Below are 16,792 nucleotides of genomic sequence, written 5' to 3'. Positions count from 1 at the left end.
TGCCGGGGACTCATGAGATTAGGCGATAATGACAAAGCTTGGATAAACGTGTGATACGGGTGCCATGAATCGAGTTTCTCCATTTGCAGTCTTTTGTTTCTTCCGAGTGATCCAGTTGCACACACTCCCGGCACATGTGTACAAACAGCATCTTCACGTGCTATGACATGTGAAACAAAAAGCTCTCTTCTTATCCTCCGAGACCAAGAGATGTAGGAGTATATCATTTCTACCCGTCAAGCATCTCTATGTGTGTATATGTATATATATAGAGAGATACATGAATGAACCAAAATATCAGAGTTAGTGGAGGTACAGTACAACACAAGGTCACAAGCACCCAAGGGTAGGACCACAATGGTGAAGTTCACCGCACGCCGGAGTTTGCCCGAGCTGGTGGCGCCGGCACGGCCAACACCATGCGAGACCAAAGTCCTCTCCGACGTCGATGACTGTTATGACCTACGAGTCTACTCTTTTGGGGTCGAGTTCTTCCGCTGCCGACCAGGCGGCCATCCAACGACGACGGTGGACTGCACCCGGAGAGGGAGTGGTGTTCGTGGAAGCATTGGCTTCGCGGAGGCTCTGGTGTACTACTACCCCATGGCCGGTCGGTTGAGAGAGATTCTCCCCACTAACAAGCTGGTGGTGGACTGCACCGGAGAGGGAGTGGTGTTCGTGGAAGCATTGGCCGACGTGGGGCTGGAAGAGTTTGGAAATCCATCACCGCGGCCCCCATACCCATGCATCGAGGAACTATTATGTGAAGCCGGCTATATCAAAGTCGTGGTTGACAAGCCCTTGTTCTTTGTCCAAGTACGATCGACCTCCTTATACTCCTCTTCTTCGCACTCGTTTTGTTTGTGGAGACATGTCCTTTCAGCTTCATTTTATTCAAAGTTACCATATGGTTCTTTGTCCAAGCATGTGTGCAAGGAGGAGGGTCGTGCAAAAAGGTGCCACATAACAGTAGTCAACCTACCGCCCGTGCAAGTCAAAGTTGATGTCGCGCGGATAGGACTGTGGGTGACACACTTGGAAAACTTTTTAGGATCCAGATATGCATTTCATAGTATTAGAATTAGGACCAACTCGGCACCCCTCAAATAGTTTTAGGACCCCTGGTGTATTTTACTCTTCTGTAAATACATATGACTTGCTACTCCACTAACTCTGATATTTTGACTGCTAACCCACGCCGGCAAATAACCCACATCTTGTTAGTCAAATTAATGGTTAAAGCTGAATCTTGGATTACATATGGACGTCTAACCAACATGTGTGCCTACATGGGCTTAATATTTCTTCATAATTTAACATATACTCCCTCTGTAAACTAATATACGAGCGTTTAGATCACTACTTTAGTGTTCTAAATGCTCTTATATTAGTTTACGAAGGGAGTATCATTTTGCATGGTATCTTCGTCGCGGAGTCATTCTTACTAAAAATAACTTTATTAAGAGAAATTGGCATGGAAGTACAGTACAGTACATAGAAGTACAGTACAATACATATGTCAATACGTAGATAAGTGAGAGCTGGTTAGCTAGTACAGTACATAGATAGAAGCATGGTTTTGGGTACCGAGCGGAAAATTCGGATACCGCCCTGTATACGCGTTTCTCGCTACCTACGAGAAAGCTGCGTACCGAGCAAAAAAAATGAATTATTTGAAAATTTTGAATTTGAATGGCTACAGCCTAGTCAGTTAGGACATAAACTCATTTTATCACTGAAGCAGTTGTGGTCTGCTGGCAAATATGGTCGTCCCATGCCCGCTCAGCCCGTAGGTCGCTGGTTCGAGACCCACTACCTTCCATTACAGCTGTTTTCTTTTTCGTTTAACCAATTTTTTAAATAAAATTTAAAAACCTCAAGGTTATAAAATCGAACCCGCGGCCTCACATACGTAGAGTGCGGACGACCGGAACATGCCACTGCGCCAATACCTTGTTAGTGAACCACTTGAGCTCAATATTTATATATTCCTAGCACAGAAAAATTTGAATTCAAATTACGTTTGAAAAAATCGAGCGGTTTTTGCTCGGAAGTTTATGGTAACTGCGGTATCCGCGTTTCTCGCCCACCCTCGGTATTTTCTTGGGATTCGGTAGCCAAAACGTTGGATAGAAGCAAGCAACTAGAATAACCTTTGCCTGTTGAGATGCATCAAGCTCACGCTTCTTCAAGTGTGACCCAACGACCCCCCGCGGCATCTCGCTGTGGTTCCACCTTTTACGAGGGAGCGGGTCGGCCACAGTCTTGGACGGGCCGGACACTTGAGCTCAATACTTATATATTCCTAGCACAGAAAAATTTGAATCCGAATTACGTTTGAAAAAATTGAGCGGTTTTTGCTCGGAAGTTTATGGTAACCGCGGTATCCGCGTTTCTCGCCCACCCTCGGTATTTTCTTGGGATTCGGTAGCTAAAATGTTGGATAGAAGTAAGCAACTAGAATAACCTTTGCCTGTTGAGATGCATCGAGCTCACGCTTCTTCAAGTGTGACCCAACGACCTCCCGCGGCATCTCGCTGTGGTTCCACCTTTTACAAGGGAGCGGGTCGGCCACAACCTTGGATGGGCCGGACGTGGGCGGTGCTAGCCGTGACGCCCCCTTCTTCCCACCGGCCAAGGATACAACCCCGTGCGGTGCAGCGCGGCTGAAGCGAACGGAGCTAGCTTGCACGGACCCCATCTTGCCTTTAGTCAAGGCCACTGCCCCACGCGGCGCAGCAGGCCGGACGCGGGCGGCGCTAGCCACGATAGCTCCCGTCTGGCCGCCAGCTACGGCGTTGAGCGGCGGACCTCACCCCGCCGGAATCATCTTTCACGGAGTTGTGCAAGGAGAGGCTATTGAGTGTGGAACAGCAGCAGTCCGCTGGATAAGGCAAGGCAAAAAGATATTCTGTAAATTAGAAAAAAAGAATTGTGGTTGTTTGAGTGGTGGGGGTCTGTCAGGACACGTGTTGGCCGCTGGTTGGCCCTGCAGCAGACGGCGCGTGTCTAAGCAGCAGACGGCGCGATTACGTGTCTGATCCTTGGGTCAGGTTCTCATGACGGACCCGATCGACGGCTGGGCTCGTCAACGTAACGTGCATTTCAAAAAGACGAGCCCGGGCGCTGGCGTACATCACTGTTCATCCCCATATACCGTCAGTCGACGTCGATTTCTTCCACCCGTATTTCTTGCCATGGACCCACTAGCGCAAATCCCTAGAGCTGGACGTACGACCAAGATAACATGTTCAGATGCCGCCCATCTCAGTAACGCCGCTCTCCCTAAACACTCTTATATTTCTTTATGGAGGAAGTACAACCGTTGTAGCCCTGCCTTGTTCGAGTCAAGGTCGAGCCTAGGTCCTTGTGGTTAAGAGCCTCAATTCTATAACATGCATCAATTTTTCCCCTTGCAATACATCAATGCACAAATATTTTGTGTATTTGTAAAAAGAATACAAGAAATGTATATGCATCTGTCGATGCTACCAAATAACATGGCTATCATTTTTATATGATTGCATTATGTCATAGCCGCCTGGGTGATATCTTTGTTGGCAATTATTCTAGACGTTGTGGAAAATAATGGGGCTTTTATGGCCCTTGAGGTAAACTGCTTTCGGGATAGACATTGTTTTCTCTGTTGTTTAACCAATTCTTAAATAAAAAATTAAAAACTCAAGGTTAGAGAATCGAATCCACGACCTTGCATACGTTGAGGACGGACGACGAGAACATGCCACTGCGCGAACACCTTGTTGGTGAACCACTTGAGCTCAATACTTATATATTCCTAGCTCAGAAAAATTTGAATTCAAATTACGTTTGAAAAATTCGAGCGGTTTTTGCTCAGAATTTTATGGTATCCGCGTTTCTCGCCCACCCTCGGCATTTTCTTGGGATTCGGTAGCCAAAACGTTGGATAGAAGCAAGCAACTAGAATCACCTTTGCCTGTTGAGATGCATAGAGCTCACGCTTCTTCAAGTGTGACCCAACGACCTCCCGCGACATCTCAGCATTGGCCATGGCCACACCCGCCGACTGGGTGCACGCGTTGTGGTTCCACCTTCTACGAGGGAGCGGGTCGGCCACAGCCTTGGACGCGCCGGACGCGGGCGGTGCTAGCCGCGACGGCCCCCGTCTTCCCACCGGCCAAGGATACAGCCCCGTGCGGCGCAGCGCGGCTGAAGCGAGCGGAGCTAGCTTGCACGGACCCCATCTTGCCTTCAGTGAAGGCCACTGCCCCACGCGGCGCAGCAGGCCGAAGGCGGGCGGCGCTAGCCACGACAGCTCCCGCCTGGCCGCCAGCTACGACGCTGAGCGGCGGACCTCACCTCGTTGGAATCATCTTTCACGGAGCTGTACAAGAAGAGGCTATGGAGTGTGTAACAGCAGCAGTCCGGTGGATAAGGCAAGGCAACATGATATTCTGTAAATTAGGAAAAAGGAATTGTGGTTGTTTGAGTGGTGGGGGTCTATCAGGACACGTGTTGGCCGTTGGTTGGCCCTGGAGCAGACGGCGCGTGTCTAAGCAGTAGACAGCGCGATTACGTTTCTGATCCTTTGGTCAGGTTCTCGTGACCGACCCGATCGACGGCTCAGCTCGTTAGCGTAACGTGAATTTCAAAAGGACGAGCCCGGGTGCTGGCTGTTGGGGAACGTAGCAGAAATTCAAAAAATTTCCTACGTAACACCAAGATCTATCTATGGAGAGACCAGCAACGAGTAGAAAGGGGAGTGCATCTACATACCCTTGTAGATCGCTAAGCGGAAGCGTTCAAGTGAACGGGGTTGATGGAGTCGTACTCGTCGTGATTCAGATCACCGATGATCAAGTGCCGAACGGACGGCACCTCCGCGTTCAACACACGTACAGCCCGGTGACGTCTCCCACGCCTTGATCCAGCAAGGAGAGAGGGAGAGGTTGAGGAAGACTCCATCCAACAGCAGCACAACGGCGTGGTGGTGGTGGAGGAGCGTGGCAATCCCGCAGGGCTTCGCCAAGCACCATGGGAGAAGAGGAGGAGGGAGAGAGGCAGGGCTGCACCAACGAGAGATCAAATCGCGTGTTATGGGCAGCCCCTAGGCCTCATATATATAGGAGAAGGGGAGGGCTGCGCCCCCTTTAGGGTTTCCCACCCCCTAGGGGCGGCGGCCAGCCTCCAGATGGCATCTGGTGCGGCGGCCAAGAGGGGGGGAGGAGTCCATCCTCCCCAAGGCACCTCGGAGGTGCCTTCCCCCTTGAGGACTCTTCCCTCTAGGGTTCCCTAGGCGCATGGGCCTCTTGGGGCTGGTGCCCTTGGCCCATGTAGGCCAAGGCGCACCCCCTACAGCCCATGTGGCCCCCCGGGGCAGGTGGCCCCACCCGGTGGGCCCCCGGGACCCTTCCGGTGGTCCCGGTACAATACCGATGACCCCGAAACTTGTCCCGATGCCCGAAACAGGACTTCCTATATATAAATCTTTACCTCCGAACCATTCCGGAACTCCTCGTGACGTCCGGGATCTCATCCGGGACTCCGAACAACATTCGGTAACCACATACAAGCTTCCTTTATAACCCTAGCGTCATCGAACCTTAAGTGTGTAGACCCTACGGGTTCGGGAGACATGCAGACATGACCGAGACGTTCTCCTGTCAATAACCAACAGCGGGATCTGGATACCCATGTTGGCTCCCACATGTTCCACGATGATCTCATCGGATGAACCACGATGTCAAGGACTCAATCGATCTCGTATACAATTCCCTTTGTCTAGCGGTATTTTACTTGCCCGAGATTCGATCGTCGGTATCCAATACCTTGTTCAATCTCGTTACCGGCAAGTCACTTTACTCGTTCCGTAACACATCATCCCGTGATCAACTCCTTGGTCACATTGCGCATATGATGATGTCCTACCGAGTGGGCCCAGAGATACCTCTCCGTTTACACGGAGTGACAAATCCCAGTCTCGATCCGCATAAAACAATAGATACTTCCGGAGATACCTGTAGTGCACCTTTATAGTCACCCAGTTACGTTGTGACGTTTGATACACCCAAAGCACTCCTACGGTATCCAGGAGTTACACGCTCTCATGGTCAAAGGAAGAGATACTTGACATTGGCAAAGCTCTAGCAAACGAACTACACGATCTTTGTGCTATGCTTAGGATTGGGTCTTGTCCATCACATCATTCTCCTAATGATGTGATCCCGTTATCAACGACATCCAATGTCCATAGCCAGGAAACCATGACTATCTGTTGATCGCAACGAGCTAGTCAACTAGAGGCTCACTAGGGACATATTATGGTCTATGTATTCACACGTGTATTACGATTTCCGGATAATACAGTTATAGCATGAATAAAAGACAATTATCATGAAAAAGGAAATATAATAATAACACTTTTATTATTGCCTCTAGGGCATATTTCCAACAGTCTCCCACTTGCACTAGAGTCAATAATCTAGTTCACATCGCCATGTGATTAACACTCACAGGTCACATCGCCATGTGACTAATACCCAAGAGTTTACTAGAGTCAGTAGTCTAGTTCACATCACTATGTGATTAACACTCAATGAGTTTTATGTTTGATCATGTTGCTTGTGAGAGAGGTTTTAGTCAACGGGTCTGAACCTTTCAGATCCGTGTGTGCTTTACAAATCTCTATGTCATCTCCTAGATGCAGCTACCACGCTCTATTTGGAGCTATTCCAAATAAATGTTCTACTTGGAGCTATTCTAAATTATTGCTCCATTATATGTATCCGGTCTCTCTACTCAGAGCTATCCGGATAGGTGTCAAGCTTGCATCGTCGTAACCTTTACGACGAACTCTTTTACCACCTCCATAATCGAGAAAATTCCTTAGTCCACTAGTTACTAAGGATAACTTTGACCGCTGTCCTGTGAGCCATTCTTGGATCACTCTTGTACCCCTTGACTGACTCATGGCAAGGCACACTTCAGGTGCGGTACACAGCATAGCATACTGAAGAGCCTACGTCTTAAGCATAGGGGACGACCTTCGTCCTTTCTCTCTATTCTGCCGTGGTCGAGCTTTAAGTCTTAACTTCGTACCTTACAACTCAGGCAAGAACTTCTTCTTTGACTGATCCATCTTGAACACCTTCAAGATCATGTCAAGGTATGTGCTCATTTGAAAGTATTATTAAGCATTTTGATCTATCCTTATAGATCTTGATGCTCAATGTTCAAGTAGCTTAATCCAGGCTTTCCATTGAAAAACACTTTCAAAATAACCCTATATGCTTTCTAGAAATTCTACATCATCTCTGATCATCAATATGTCAACAACATATACTCATCAGAAATTCTATAGTGCTCCCACTCACTTCTTTGGAAATACAAGTTTCTTATAAACTTTGTATAAATCCAAAATCTTTGATCATCTCATCAAAGCGTACATTCCAACTCCGAGATGCTTACTCCAGTCCTTAAAAGGATCGCTGGAGCTAGCATACCTTTTAGCATCCTTAGGATCGACAAAACTTTTCTGATTGTATTGCATACAACCTTTCCTTACGAAAACTAGTAAGGAAACTTGTCTTGACATCCATCTGCCAGATTTCATAAATGCAGCTAATGCTAACATGATTCCGACGGACTTTAAGCATCGCTACGAGTGAGAAAATCTCATCGCAGTCAACTCCTTGAACTTGTCGGAAAACACTTCACCACAAGTCGAGCTTCATAGATGGTGACATTACCATCCACGTCCGTCTTCTTCTTAAAAGATCCATTTATCTCAATGGATTGCCGATCATCGGGCAAGTCCATCAAAGTCCATGCTTTGTTCTGATATATGGATACTATCTCGGATTTCATGGCTTCTAACCATTTGTCGGAATTCGGGCCCACCATCGCTTCTCCATAGCTCGTAGGTTCATTGTTGTCCAGCAACATGACTTCCAAGACAGGATTACGTACCACTCTGAAGTAGTACGTATCCTTGTCATCCCACGAGGTTTGGTAGTGACTTGATCTGAAGTTTCATGATCAATATCATAAGCTTCCACTTCAATTGGTGTAGGTGCCGCAGGAACAACTCTTCGTGCCCTGCTATACACTAGTTGAAGCGACGGTTCAATAACCTCATCAAGTCTCCACCATCCTCCCACTCAACTCTTTCGAGAGAAACCTTTCCTCGAGAAAGGACCCGATTCAAGAAACAATCCATATTGCTTTCGGATCTGAATTAGGAGGTATACCCCACTGTTTTGGGCGTCCTATGAGGATGCATTTTATCCGCTTTGGGTTCGAGCTTAATCCTGAAACTTTTTCACATAAGCGTCGCAGCGCCAAACCTTTAAGAAACGACAACTTAGGTTTCTCTAAACCATAATTCATACGGTGTCATCTCATCGGAATTACGTGGTGCCCTATTTAAAGTGAATGTGGTTGTCTCTAATGCCTAACCCATGAACGATAGTGGTAATTCGATAAGAGACATCATGGTACGCACCATATCCAATAGGGTGCAACTATGATGTTCGGACACACCATCACATTATGGTGTTCCAGACGCTATTAATTGCGAAACAATTTCCACAATGTCTTAATTGTGTGCCAAAACTCGTAACTCAGATATTCATCTCTATGATCATATCATAGACATTTTATCCTCTTGTCACAATGATCTGCTACTTCACTCTGAAATTACTTGAACCATTCAATAATTCAGACTTGTGTTTCATCAAGTAAATATACTCAACATTTACTCGAATCATCTGTGAAGTAAGAACATAATGATATTCACTGCATGCCTCAGCACTCATTCGACTGCACACATCAAAATGTGTTACTTCCAACAAGTTGCTATCTTGTTCCATCTTACTGAAAATGAGGCTTTTCAGTCATCTTGCCCATGTGGTATGATTTGCATATCTCAAGTGATTCAAAATCAAGTGAGTCCGAACGATCCATTTGCATGGAGTTTCTTCATGCATATACACCAATAGACATGGTTCGCATGTCCCAAAAATTTTCAAAAACGAGTGAGTCCAAAGATCCATCAACATGGAGCTTCTTCATGCGTTTTATACCATTATGACTTACATGGCAGTGCCACAAGTAAGTGGTACTATCATTACTATCTTATACTTTTGGCATGAAAATGTGTATCACTACGATCGAGATTCAATAAACCATTCCTTTAGGTGCAAGACCATTGAAGGTATTATTCAAAAATAGAGTAACCATTATTCTCCTTAAATGAATAACCGTATTGCGATAGACATAATCCAATCATGTCTATGCTCAACGCAAACACCAATCTCGGTGGTAGAGGGAGCGTGCGATGCTTGATCATATCAACCTTTGAAACACTTCCAACATATATCGTCAGCTCACCTTTAGCTAGTCTCCGTTTATTCCGTAGCTTTTATTTCGAGTTACTAACACTTAGCAACCGAACCGGTATCCAATACCCTGGTGCTACTAGGAGTACTAGTAAAGTACACATTAACATAATGTATATCCAATATACTTCTATCGACCTTGCCAGCCTTCTCATCTACCAAGTATCTAGGGTAATTCTGCTCTAGTGACTGTTTCCCTTATTACAGAAGCACTTAGTCTCGGGTTTGGGTTCAATCTCGGGTTTCTTCACTAGAGCAGCAGCTGATTTGCCGTTTCATGAAGTATCCCTTCTTGCCCTTGCCCTTCTTGAAACTAGTGGTTTCACCAACCATCAACAATTGATGCTCCTTCTTGATTTCTACTTTTGCGGTGTCAAACATCGTGAGTACCTCAAGGATCACCATATCTATCCCTGATATATTATAGTTCATCACGAAGCTCTAGCAGCTTGGTGGCAATGTCTTTGGAGAAACATCACTATCTCATCTGGAAGATCAACTCCCACTCGATTCAAGTGATTGTTGCACTCAGACAATCTGAGCACAAGCTCAACAATTGAGCTTCTCTCCTTAGTTTGCAGGCTAAGAAAATCGTCGGAGGTCTCATACCTCTTGACGTGGGCACAAGCCTGAAATCCTAATTTCAGCCCTCGAAACATCTCATATGTTCCGCGACGTTTCGAAAACGTCTTTGGTGCCTCTACTTAAACCATTTAATTGAACTATCACGTAGTTATCAAAACGTGTATGTCCGATGTTCGCAACATCGACAAACGACGTTGGGGTTCAGCACACTAAGCGGTGCATTAAGGACATAAGCTTTCTACTGATCGCATAATCGCTACTATCAACTTTCAACTATATTTTCTCTAGGAACATATCTAAACAGTGGAACTATAGCGTGAACTACGACATAATTTGCAAAAGGTCTTTTGACTATGTTCAGGATAATTAAGTTCATCTTATGAACTCCCACTCAGATAGACATCCCTCTGGTCATCTAAGTGATCACATGATCCGAGTCAACTAGGCCGTGTCCGATCATCACGTGAGACGGACTAGTTAACGTCGGTGAACATCTTCATGTTGATCGTATCTACTATACGACTCATGCTCGACCTTTCGGTCTCCGTGTTCCGAGGCCATGTCTGCACATGCTAGGCTCGTCAAGTTAACCCTAAGTGTTTTCGCTGTGTAAAACTGTCTTACACCCGTTGTATGTGAACGTAAGAATCCATCACACCCGATCATCACGTGGTGCTTAGAAGCGACGAACTGTAGCAACGGTGCACAGTTAGGGGAGAACACTTCTTGAAATTTTGTAAGGGATCATCTTATTTACTACCGTCGTCCTAAGCAAACAAGATGCATAAACATGATAAACATCACATGCAATCAAATAGTGACATGATATGGCCAATATCATTTTGCTCCTTTTGATCTTCATCTTCGGGGCTCCATGATCATCATCGTCACCGGCACGACACCATGATCTCCATCATCGTGTCTTCATGAAGTTGTCACGCCAACGGCTACTTCTACTTCTATGACTAACGCGTTTAGCAATAAAGTAAAGTAGTTTACATGGCGTTCTTCAATGACACGCAGGTCATACAATAAATAAAGACAACTCCTATGGCTCCTGCCGGTTGTCATACTCATCGACATGCAAGTCGTGAATCCTATTACAAGAACATGATCAATCTCATACATCACATATCATTCATCACATTCTTCTTGGCCATATCACATCACATAGCATACCCTGCAAAAACAAGTTAGACGTCCTCTAATTGTTGTTGCATGTTTTACGTGGCTGCTATGGGTTTCTAGCAAGAACGTTTCTTACCTACGCAAGACCACAACGTGATATGCCAATTGCTATTTACCCTTCATAAGGACCCTTTTCATCGAATCCGTTCCGACTAAAGTGGGAGAGACTGGCACCCGCTAGCCACCTTATGCACCAAGTGCATGTCAATCGGTGGAACCTGTCTCACGTAAGAGTACGTGTAAGGTCGGTGCGGGCCGCTTCATCCCACAATACCGTCGAAACAAGATTGGACTAGTAACGGTAAGCATATTGAACAACATCAACGCCCACAACTACTTTGTGTTCTACTCGTGCAAAGAATCTACGCAATAGACCTAGCTCATGATGCCACTGTTGGGGAACGTAGCAGAAATTCAAAAAATTTCCTACGTAACACCAAGATCTATCTATGGAGAGACCAGCAACGAGTAGAAAGGGGAGTGCATCTACATACCCTTGTAGATCGCTAAGCGGAAGCGTTCAAGTGAACGGGGTTGATGGAGTCGTACTCGTCGTGATTCAGATCACCGATGATCAAGTGCCGAACGGACGGCACCTCCGCGTTCAACACACGTACAGCCCGGTGACGTCTCCCACGCCTTGATCCAGCAAGGAGAGAGGGAGAGGTTGAGGAAGACTCCATCCAACAGCAGCACAACGGCGTGGTGGTGGTGGAGGAGCGTGGCAATCCCGCAGGGCTTCGCCAAGCACCATGGGAGAAGAGGAGGAGGGAGAGAGGCAGGGCTGCACCAACGAGAGATCAAATCGCGTGTTATGGGCAGCCCCTAGGCCTCATATATATAGGGGAAGGGGAGGGCTGCGCCCCCTTTAGGGTTTCCCACCCCCTAGGGGCGGCGGCCAGCCTCCAGATGGCATCTGGTGCGGCGGCCAAGAGGGGGGGAGGAGTCCATCCTCCCCAAGGCACCTCGGAGGTGCCTTCCCCCTTGAGGACTCTTCCCTCTATGGTTCCCTAGGCGCATGGGCCTCTTGGGGCTGGTGCCCTTGGCCCATGTAGGCCAAGGCGCACCCCCTACAGCCCATGTGGCCCCCCACCCGGTGGGCCCCCGGGACCCTTCCGGTGGTCCCGGTACAATACTGATGACCCCGAAACTTGTCCCGATGCCCGAAATAGGACTTCCTATATATAAATCTTTACCTCCGGACCATTCCGGAACTCCTCGTGACGTCCGGGATCTCATCCGGGACTTCGAACAACATTCGGTAACCACATACAAGCTTCCTTTATAACCCTAGCGTCATCGAACCTTAAGTGTGTAGACCCTACGGGTTTGGGAGACATGCAGACATGACCGAGACGTTCTCTGGTCAATAACCAACAGCGGGATCTGGATACCCATGTTGGCTCCCACATGTTCCACGATGATCTCATCGGATGAACCACGATGTCAAGGACTCAATCGATCCCGTATACAATTCCCTTTGTCTAGCGGTATTTTACTTGCCCGAGATTCGATCGTCGGTATCCAATACCTTGTTCAATCTCGTTACCGGCAAGTCACTTTACTCGTTCCGTAACACATCATCCCGTGATCAACTCCTTGGTCACATTGCGCATATGATGATGTCCTACCGAGTGGGCCCAGAGATACCTCTCCGTTTACACGGAGTGACAAATCCCAGTCTCGATCCGCATAAAACAATAGATACTTTCGGAGATACCTGTAGTGCACCTTTATAGTCACCCAGTTACGTTGTGACGTTTGATACACCCAAAGCACTCCTACGGTATCCAGGAGTTACACGCTCTCATGGTCAAAGGAAGAGATACTTGACATTGGCAAAGCTCTAGCAAACGAACTACACGATCTTTGTGCTATGCTTAGGATTGGGTCTTGTCCATCACATCATTCTCCTAATGATGTGATCCCGTTATCAACGACATCCAATGTCCATAGCCAGGAAACCATGACTATGTGTTGATCACAACGAGCTAGTCAACTAGAGGCTCACTAGGGACATATTGTGGTCTATGTATTCACACGTGTATTACGATTTCCGGATAATACAGTTATAGCATGAATAAAAGACAATTATCATGAACAAGGAAATATAATAATAACACTTTTATTATTGCCTCTAGGGCATATTTCCAACACTGGCATACATCACTGTTCATCCCCGTATAACGCCAGTCGGCGCCAATTTCTTCCACCCGTATTTCCTGCCATGGACCCACTAGCGCAAATCCCTGTAGCTGGACGTACGACCAAGATAACATGTTCAGATGCCGCCCATCTCAGTAACGCCGCTCTCCCTAAACACTCTTATATTTCTTGATGAAGGAAGTACAACCGTTATAGCCCTGCCTTGTTGGAGTCAAGGTCGAGCCTAGGTCCTTGTGGTTAAGAGCCTCAATTCTGTAACACGCATCAATTTTTTTCCCTTGCAATACATCAATGCACAAATCTTTTGTGTATTTGTAAAAAGAATACAAGACATGTATATGCATCTGTGGATGCTACCAAATAACATGGCTATCATTTTTATATGATTGCATTATGTCATAGCCGCCTGGGTGATATCTTTGTTGGCAATTATTCTAGACGTTGTGGAAAATAATTGGGCTCTTATGGCCCTTGAGGTAAACTGCTTTCGGGATAGACACTGTTTTCTTTTTTGTTTAACCAATTCTTAAATAAAAATTTAAAAACTCAAGGTTAGAGAATTGAATCCACGACCTTTCATACGTTGAGGACGGACGACGAGAACATGCCACTGCGCAAACACCTTGTTTGTGAACCACTTGAGCTCAATACTTATATATTCCTAGCTTAGAAAAATTTGAATTCAAATTACGTTTGAAAAATTCGAGCGGTTTTTGCTCGGAATTTGATGGTATCCGCGTTTCTCGCCCACCCTCGGTATTTTCTTGGGATTTGGTAGCCAAAACGTTGGATAGAAGCAAGCAACTAGAATCACCTTTTCCTGTTGAGATGCATCGAGCTCACGCTTCTTCAGGTGTGACCCAACGACCTCTCGCGGCATCTCACCACCGGCCACGGCCGCGCCCGCCGACTGGGTCCACGCGCTGTGGTTCCACCTTCTACGAGGGAGCGGGTCGGACATAGCCTTGGATGCGCCGGACGCGGGCGGTGCTATCCGGGATGGCCCCCCGTCTTCCCACCGGCCAAGGATAGGGCCCCGTGCGGCGTAGCGCGGCTGAAGAGAGCGGAGCTAGCTTGCACAGACCCCATCTTGCCTTCAGTCAAGGCCACTGCCCCACGTGGCCCAGCAGGCCGGAGGCGGGCGGCGCTAGCCGCGAAAGCTCCCGTCTGGCTGCCAGCTACGGCGCCGAGCGGTGGACCTCACCTCGTCGGAATCATCTTTCACGGAGCTGTACAAGGAGAGACTATGGAGTGTGGAACAGCAGCAGTCCGCAGGATAAGGCAAGGCAAAAAGATATTCTATAAATTAGGAAAAAGGAATTGTGGTTGTTTGAGTGGTGGGGGTCTGTCAGGACACGTGTTGGCCGCTCATTGGCCATGCAGCAGACGACGCGTGTCTAAGTAGCAGACAGCGTGATTACGTTTCTGATCCTTGGGTCAGGTTCTCGTGACGGACCCGATCAACGGCTCGGCTCGTCAGCGTAACGTGCATTTCAAAAAGACGAGCCCGGGCGCTGGCGCACATCACTGTTCATCCTCGTATACCGCCAGTCAAAGTCAATTTCTTCCACCCGTATTCCTGCCATGGACCCACTAGCGCAAATCTCTGGAGCTGGACGTACGACCAAGATAACAAGTTCAGATGCCGCCCATAGATGCCGCCCATCTCAGTAACACCGCTTTCCCTAAACACTCTTATATTTCTTTATGGAGGAAGTACAACCGTTGTAGCCCTGCCTTGTTCGAGTCAAGGTCGAGGCTAGGTCCTTGTGGTTAAGAGCCTCAATTCCATAACATGCATCAATTTTTCCGCTTGCAATACATCAATGCACAAATCTTTTGTGTATTTGTAAAAATAATACAAGACATGTATATGCATCTGTTGATGCTACCAAATAACATGGCTATCATTTTTATATAATTGCATTATGTCATAGCTGCCTGGGTGATATCTTTGTTGGCAATTATTCTAGACGTTGTGAAAAATAATGGGGCTCTTATGGTCCTTGAGGTAAACTGCTTTCGGGATAGACACTTTCTCAAACAAACAAGCTCCATTATTCCACATCATATCCAAGACATTACATAGACACCAACAAACAGATGGGTTGACACAGATTATGGACTGGATATCCACCATGCGAGAAACCCACATGATATTTTGAATGAAAGATAGAAAGAGGGTATGCTAGCTAATGCATACTCTAATGACACAGGCAGACCACAACAACGACCCATCACACTACAAGCAAAATGCAAACACATTTCCCCATCAAATTACTGACATTGGCGCTAGTCTTTCAAGGGACGAGATCCACCTCAAGCCTGCAGCGAAAAGTGAAACCATGGCTAGTGTCATGTCAAGCATTCGTACATAAAGCTTCATTACTTGATATGCAACACCCTATAAACTAAATGCACAAAACATTCAACAAGCATTTGATTTAGTTAAATATGGCTAATGTTGTTAAAAGAGAACCTCCTTTAATGCATTTTCACTTGAATGTCCACAAATATCTTAATGTAATGCAGTTTCAGTAGGATAATATGTATGGTACAATCCATTTCTCTTCAACAAATAGAGCACAAGAATTTGAATATAAACTCATAATATTATACTTACGGCTTGTGTAATATCCCTTGTGAAGCGTACACGAATATTGAGTTCTTTAATACCATCTTCAAAAGTAGAGGCCGGATGATTTGTGAAACTTATTATACCCTGTGCCATAATGAATTGACCAGTTCCACCGACAATAGACCACTGCCCACTTTCCAAACCTGCGGTTATACCCATCACTTGAAAGGTGGACCCCGCAAACCTATTTCATGTTCAAAATAGAAAGTTCCGTCATAGGGTCAGAAGTGCATGTAGAGTTTGACAAATGCACACTTATTAATATGTGTCTATACACTAATAAGGTGTGTGAAACCCTTGGCTACAAATATAGTACAGGTAAGGACATAAATTTAATGTTGCATGCAAAGAACTCATGAAATATACTTAGATATTGAAAAGTAGCGAAACATATTACCTTCCTTGCTGAAACTCTATGTTATGAGTCGTGTACCATCTGTTAGGCTTGGTTAAACCAGCCTGGACATGCACACCTTGTACACGTGCAACAACCGTGTCTCTGGAATTTGTTGTCTCGGTAAGAGTCCAGTCATGGACTATCGTCGTCCCAAACCCAAAAGGAAAACTTGCTTGGAGTAAGGTTTCCTCATTGCGATTTGGGTTGTTTGGCCCGTCGACGAATTGGTGCAAGAACAAGTGCAAGTTAACCTCGGTCATACAAGGGAACTGACATGTCTTAAGAGGTGCAATCTCGTCGATGGGGCTAGAAATAGCAAGGATTTGTGGTAGCACTATGAGTAGACAAACCAAGACACCGAATGGACTAGCCATGGAGATGATTGTATGCAAGAAGGGGAAAAGAGAGAACTGAATGGGCTAGTTGAATGGGGGAGGGGGG

The 16,792-nt window shown here is 46.4% G+C and overlaps 2 protein-coding genes across 2 annotated transcripts; one reads left to right on the top strand and one right to left on the bottom strand.

The window, feature by feature from the left end:
• The first annotated feature begins 357 nt into the window (after positions 1–357).
• LOC119338545 (acyl transferase 1-like) lies at positions 358–1,793 on the top strand. Its single transcript, XM_037610866.1, has 3 exons — positions 358–816; positions 901–956; positions 1,745–1,793. Exons 1-3 carry the CDS (start codon positions 358–360, stop codon positions 1,791–1,793), a joined length of 564 nt encoding a protein of 187 aa, XP_037466763.1.
• Positions 1,794–15,351: 13,558 nt separating this feature from the next.
• On the bottom strand, positions 15,352–16,777 carry LOC119341329 (dirigent protein 5-like). Its single transcript, XM_037613203.1, has 3 exons — positions 16,352–16,777; positions 15,940–16,138; positions 15,352–15,641 (listed from the first exon to the last, which is right to left on the bottom strand). Exons 1-3 carry the CDS (start codon positions 16,723–16,725, stop codon positions 15,636–15,638), a joined length of 579 nt encoding a protein of 192 aa, XP_037469100.1. The 5' UTR covers positions 16,726–16,777; the 3' UTR covers positions 15,352–15,635.
• Between the last annotated feature and the right edge of the window lie 15 nt (positions 16,778–16,792).

The sequence above is a fragment of the Triticum dicoccoides genome, chromosome 7B, assembly GCF_002162155.2.
Source record: "Triticum dicoccoides isolate Atlit2015 ecotype Zavitan chromosome 7B, WEW_v2.0, whole genome shotgun sequence".
NCBI classification, from domain to species: Eukaryota; Viridiplantae; Streptophyta; class Magnoliopsida; order Poales; family Poaceae; genus Triticum; species Triticum dicoccoides.
Note: the sequence above shows the minus strand (reverse complement) of the source record. Positions and strands in the feature narration are given on the sequence as shown.

What these genes read in the sequence shown, in the direction of transcription:
- LOC119338545 (XM_037610866.1), top strand. Translation starts at nt 358, where the DNA reads ATGGTGAAGTTCACCGCACGCCGGAGTTTGCCCGAGCTGGTGGCGCCG. An exon ending in AGCCCTTGTTCTTTGTCCAA is followed by an intron (nt 817 to 900) that starts GTACGATCGACC and finishes TTTTATTCAAAG; the next exon opens with TTACCATATGGTTCTTTGTC. An exon ending in GAGGAGGGTCGTGCAAAAAG is followed by an intron (nt 957 to 1,744) that starts GTGCCACATAAC and finishes TCACTGAAGCAG; the next exon opens with TTGTGGTCTGCTGGCAAATA.
- LOC119341329 (XM_037613203.1), bottom strand. Translation starts at nt 16,725, where the DNA reads ATGGCTAGTCCATTCGGTGTCTTGGTTTGTCTACTCATAGTGCTACCA. An exon ending in ATAGAGTTTCAGCAAGGAAG is followed by an intron (nt 16,139 to 16,351) that starts GTAATATGTTTC and finishes AACATGAAATAG; the next exon opens with GTTTGCGGGGTCCACCTTTC.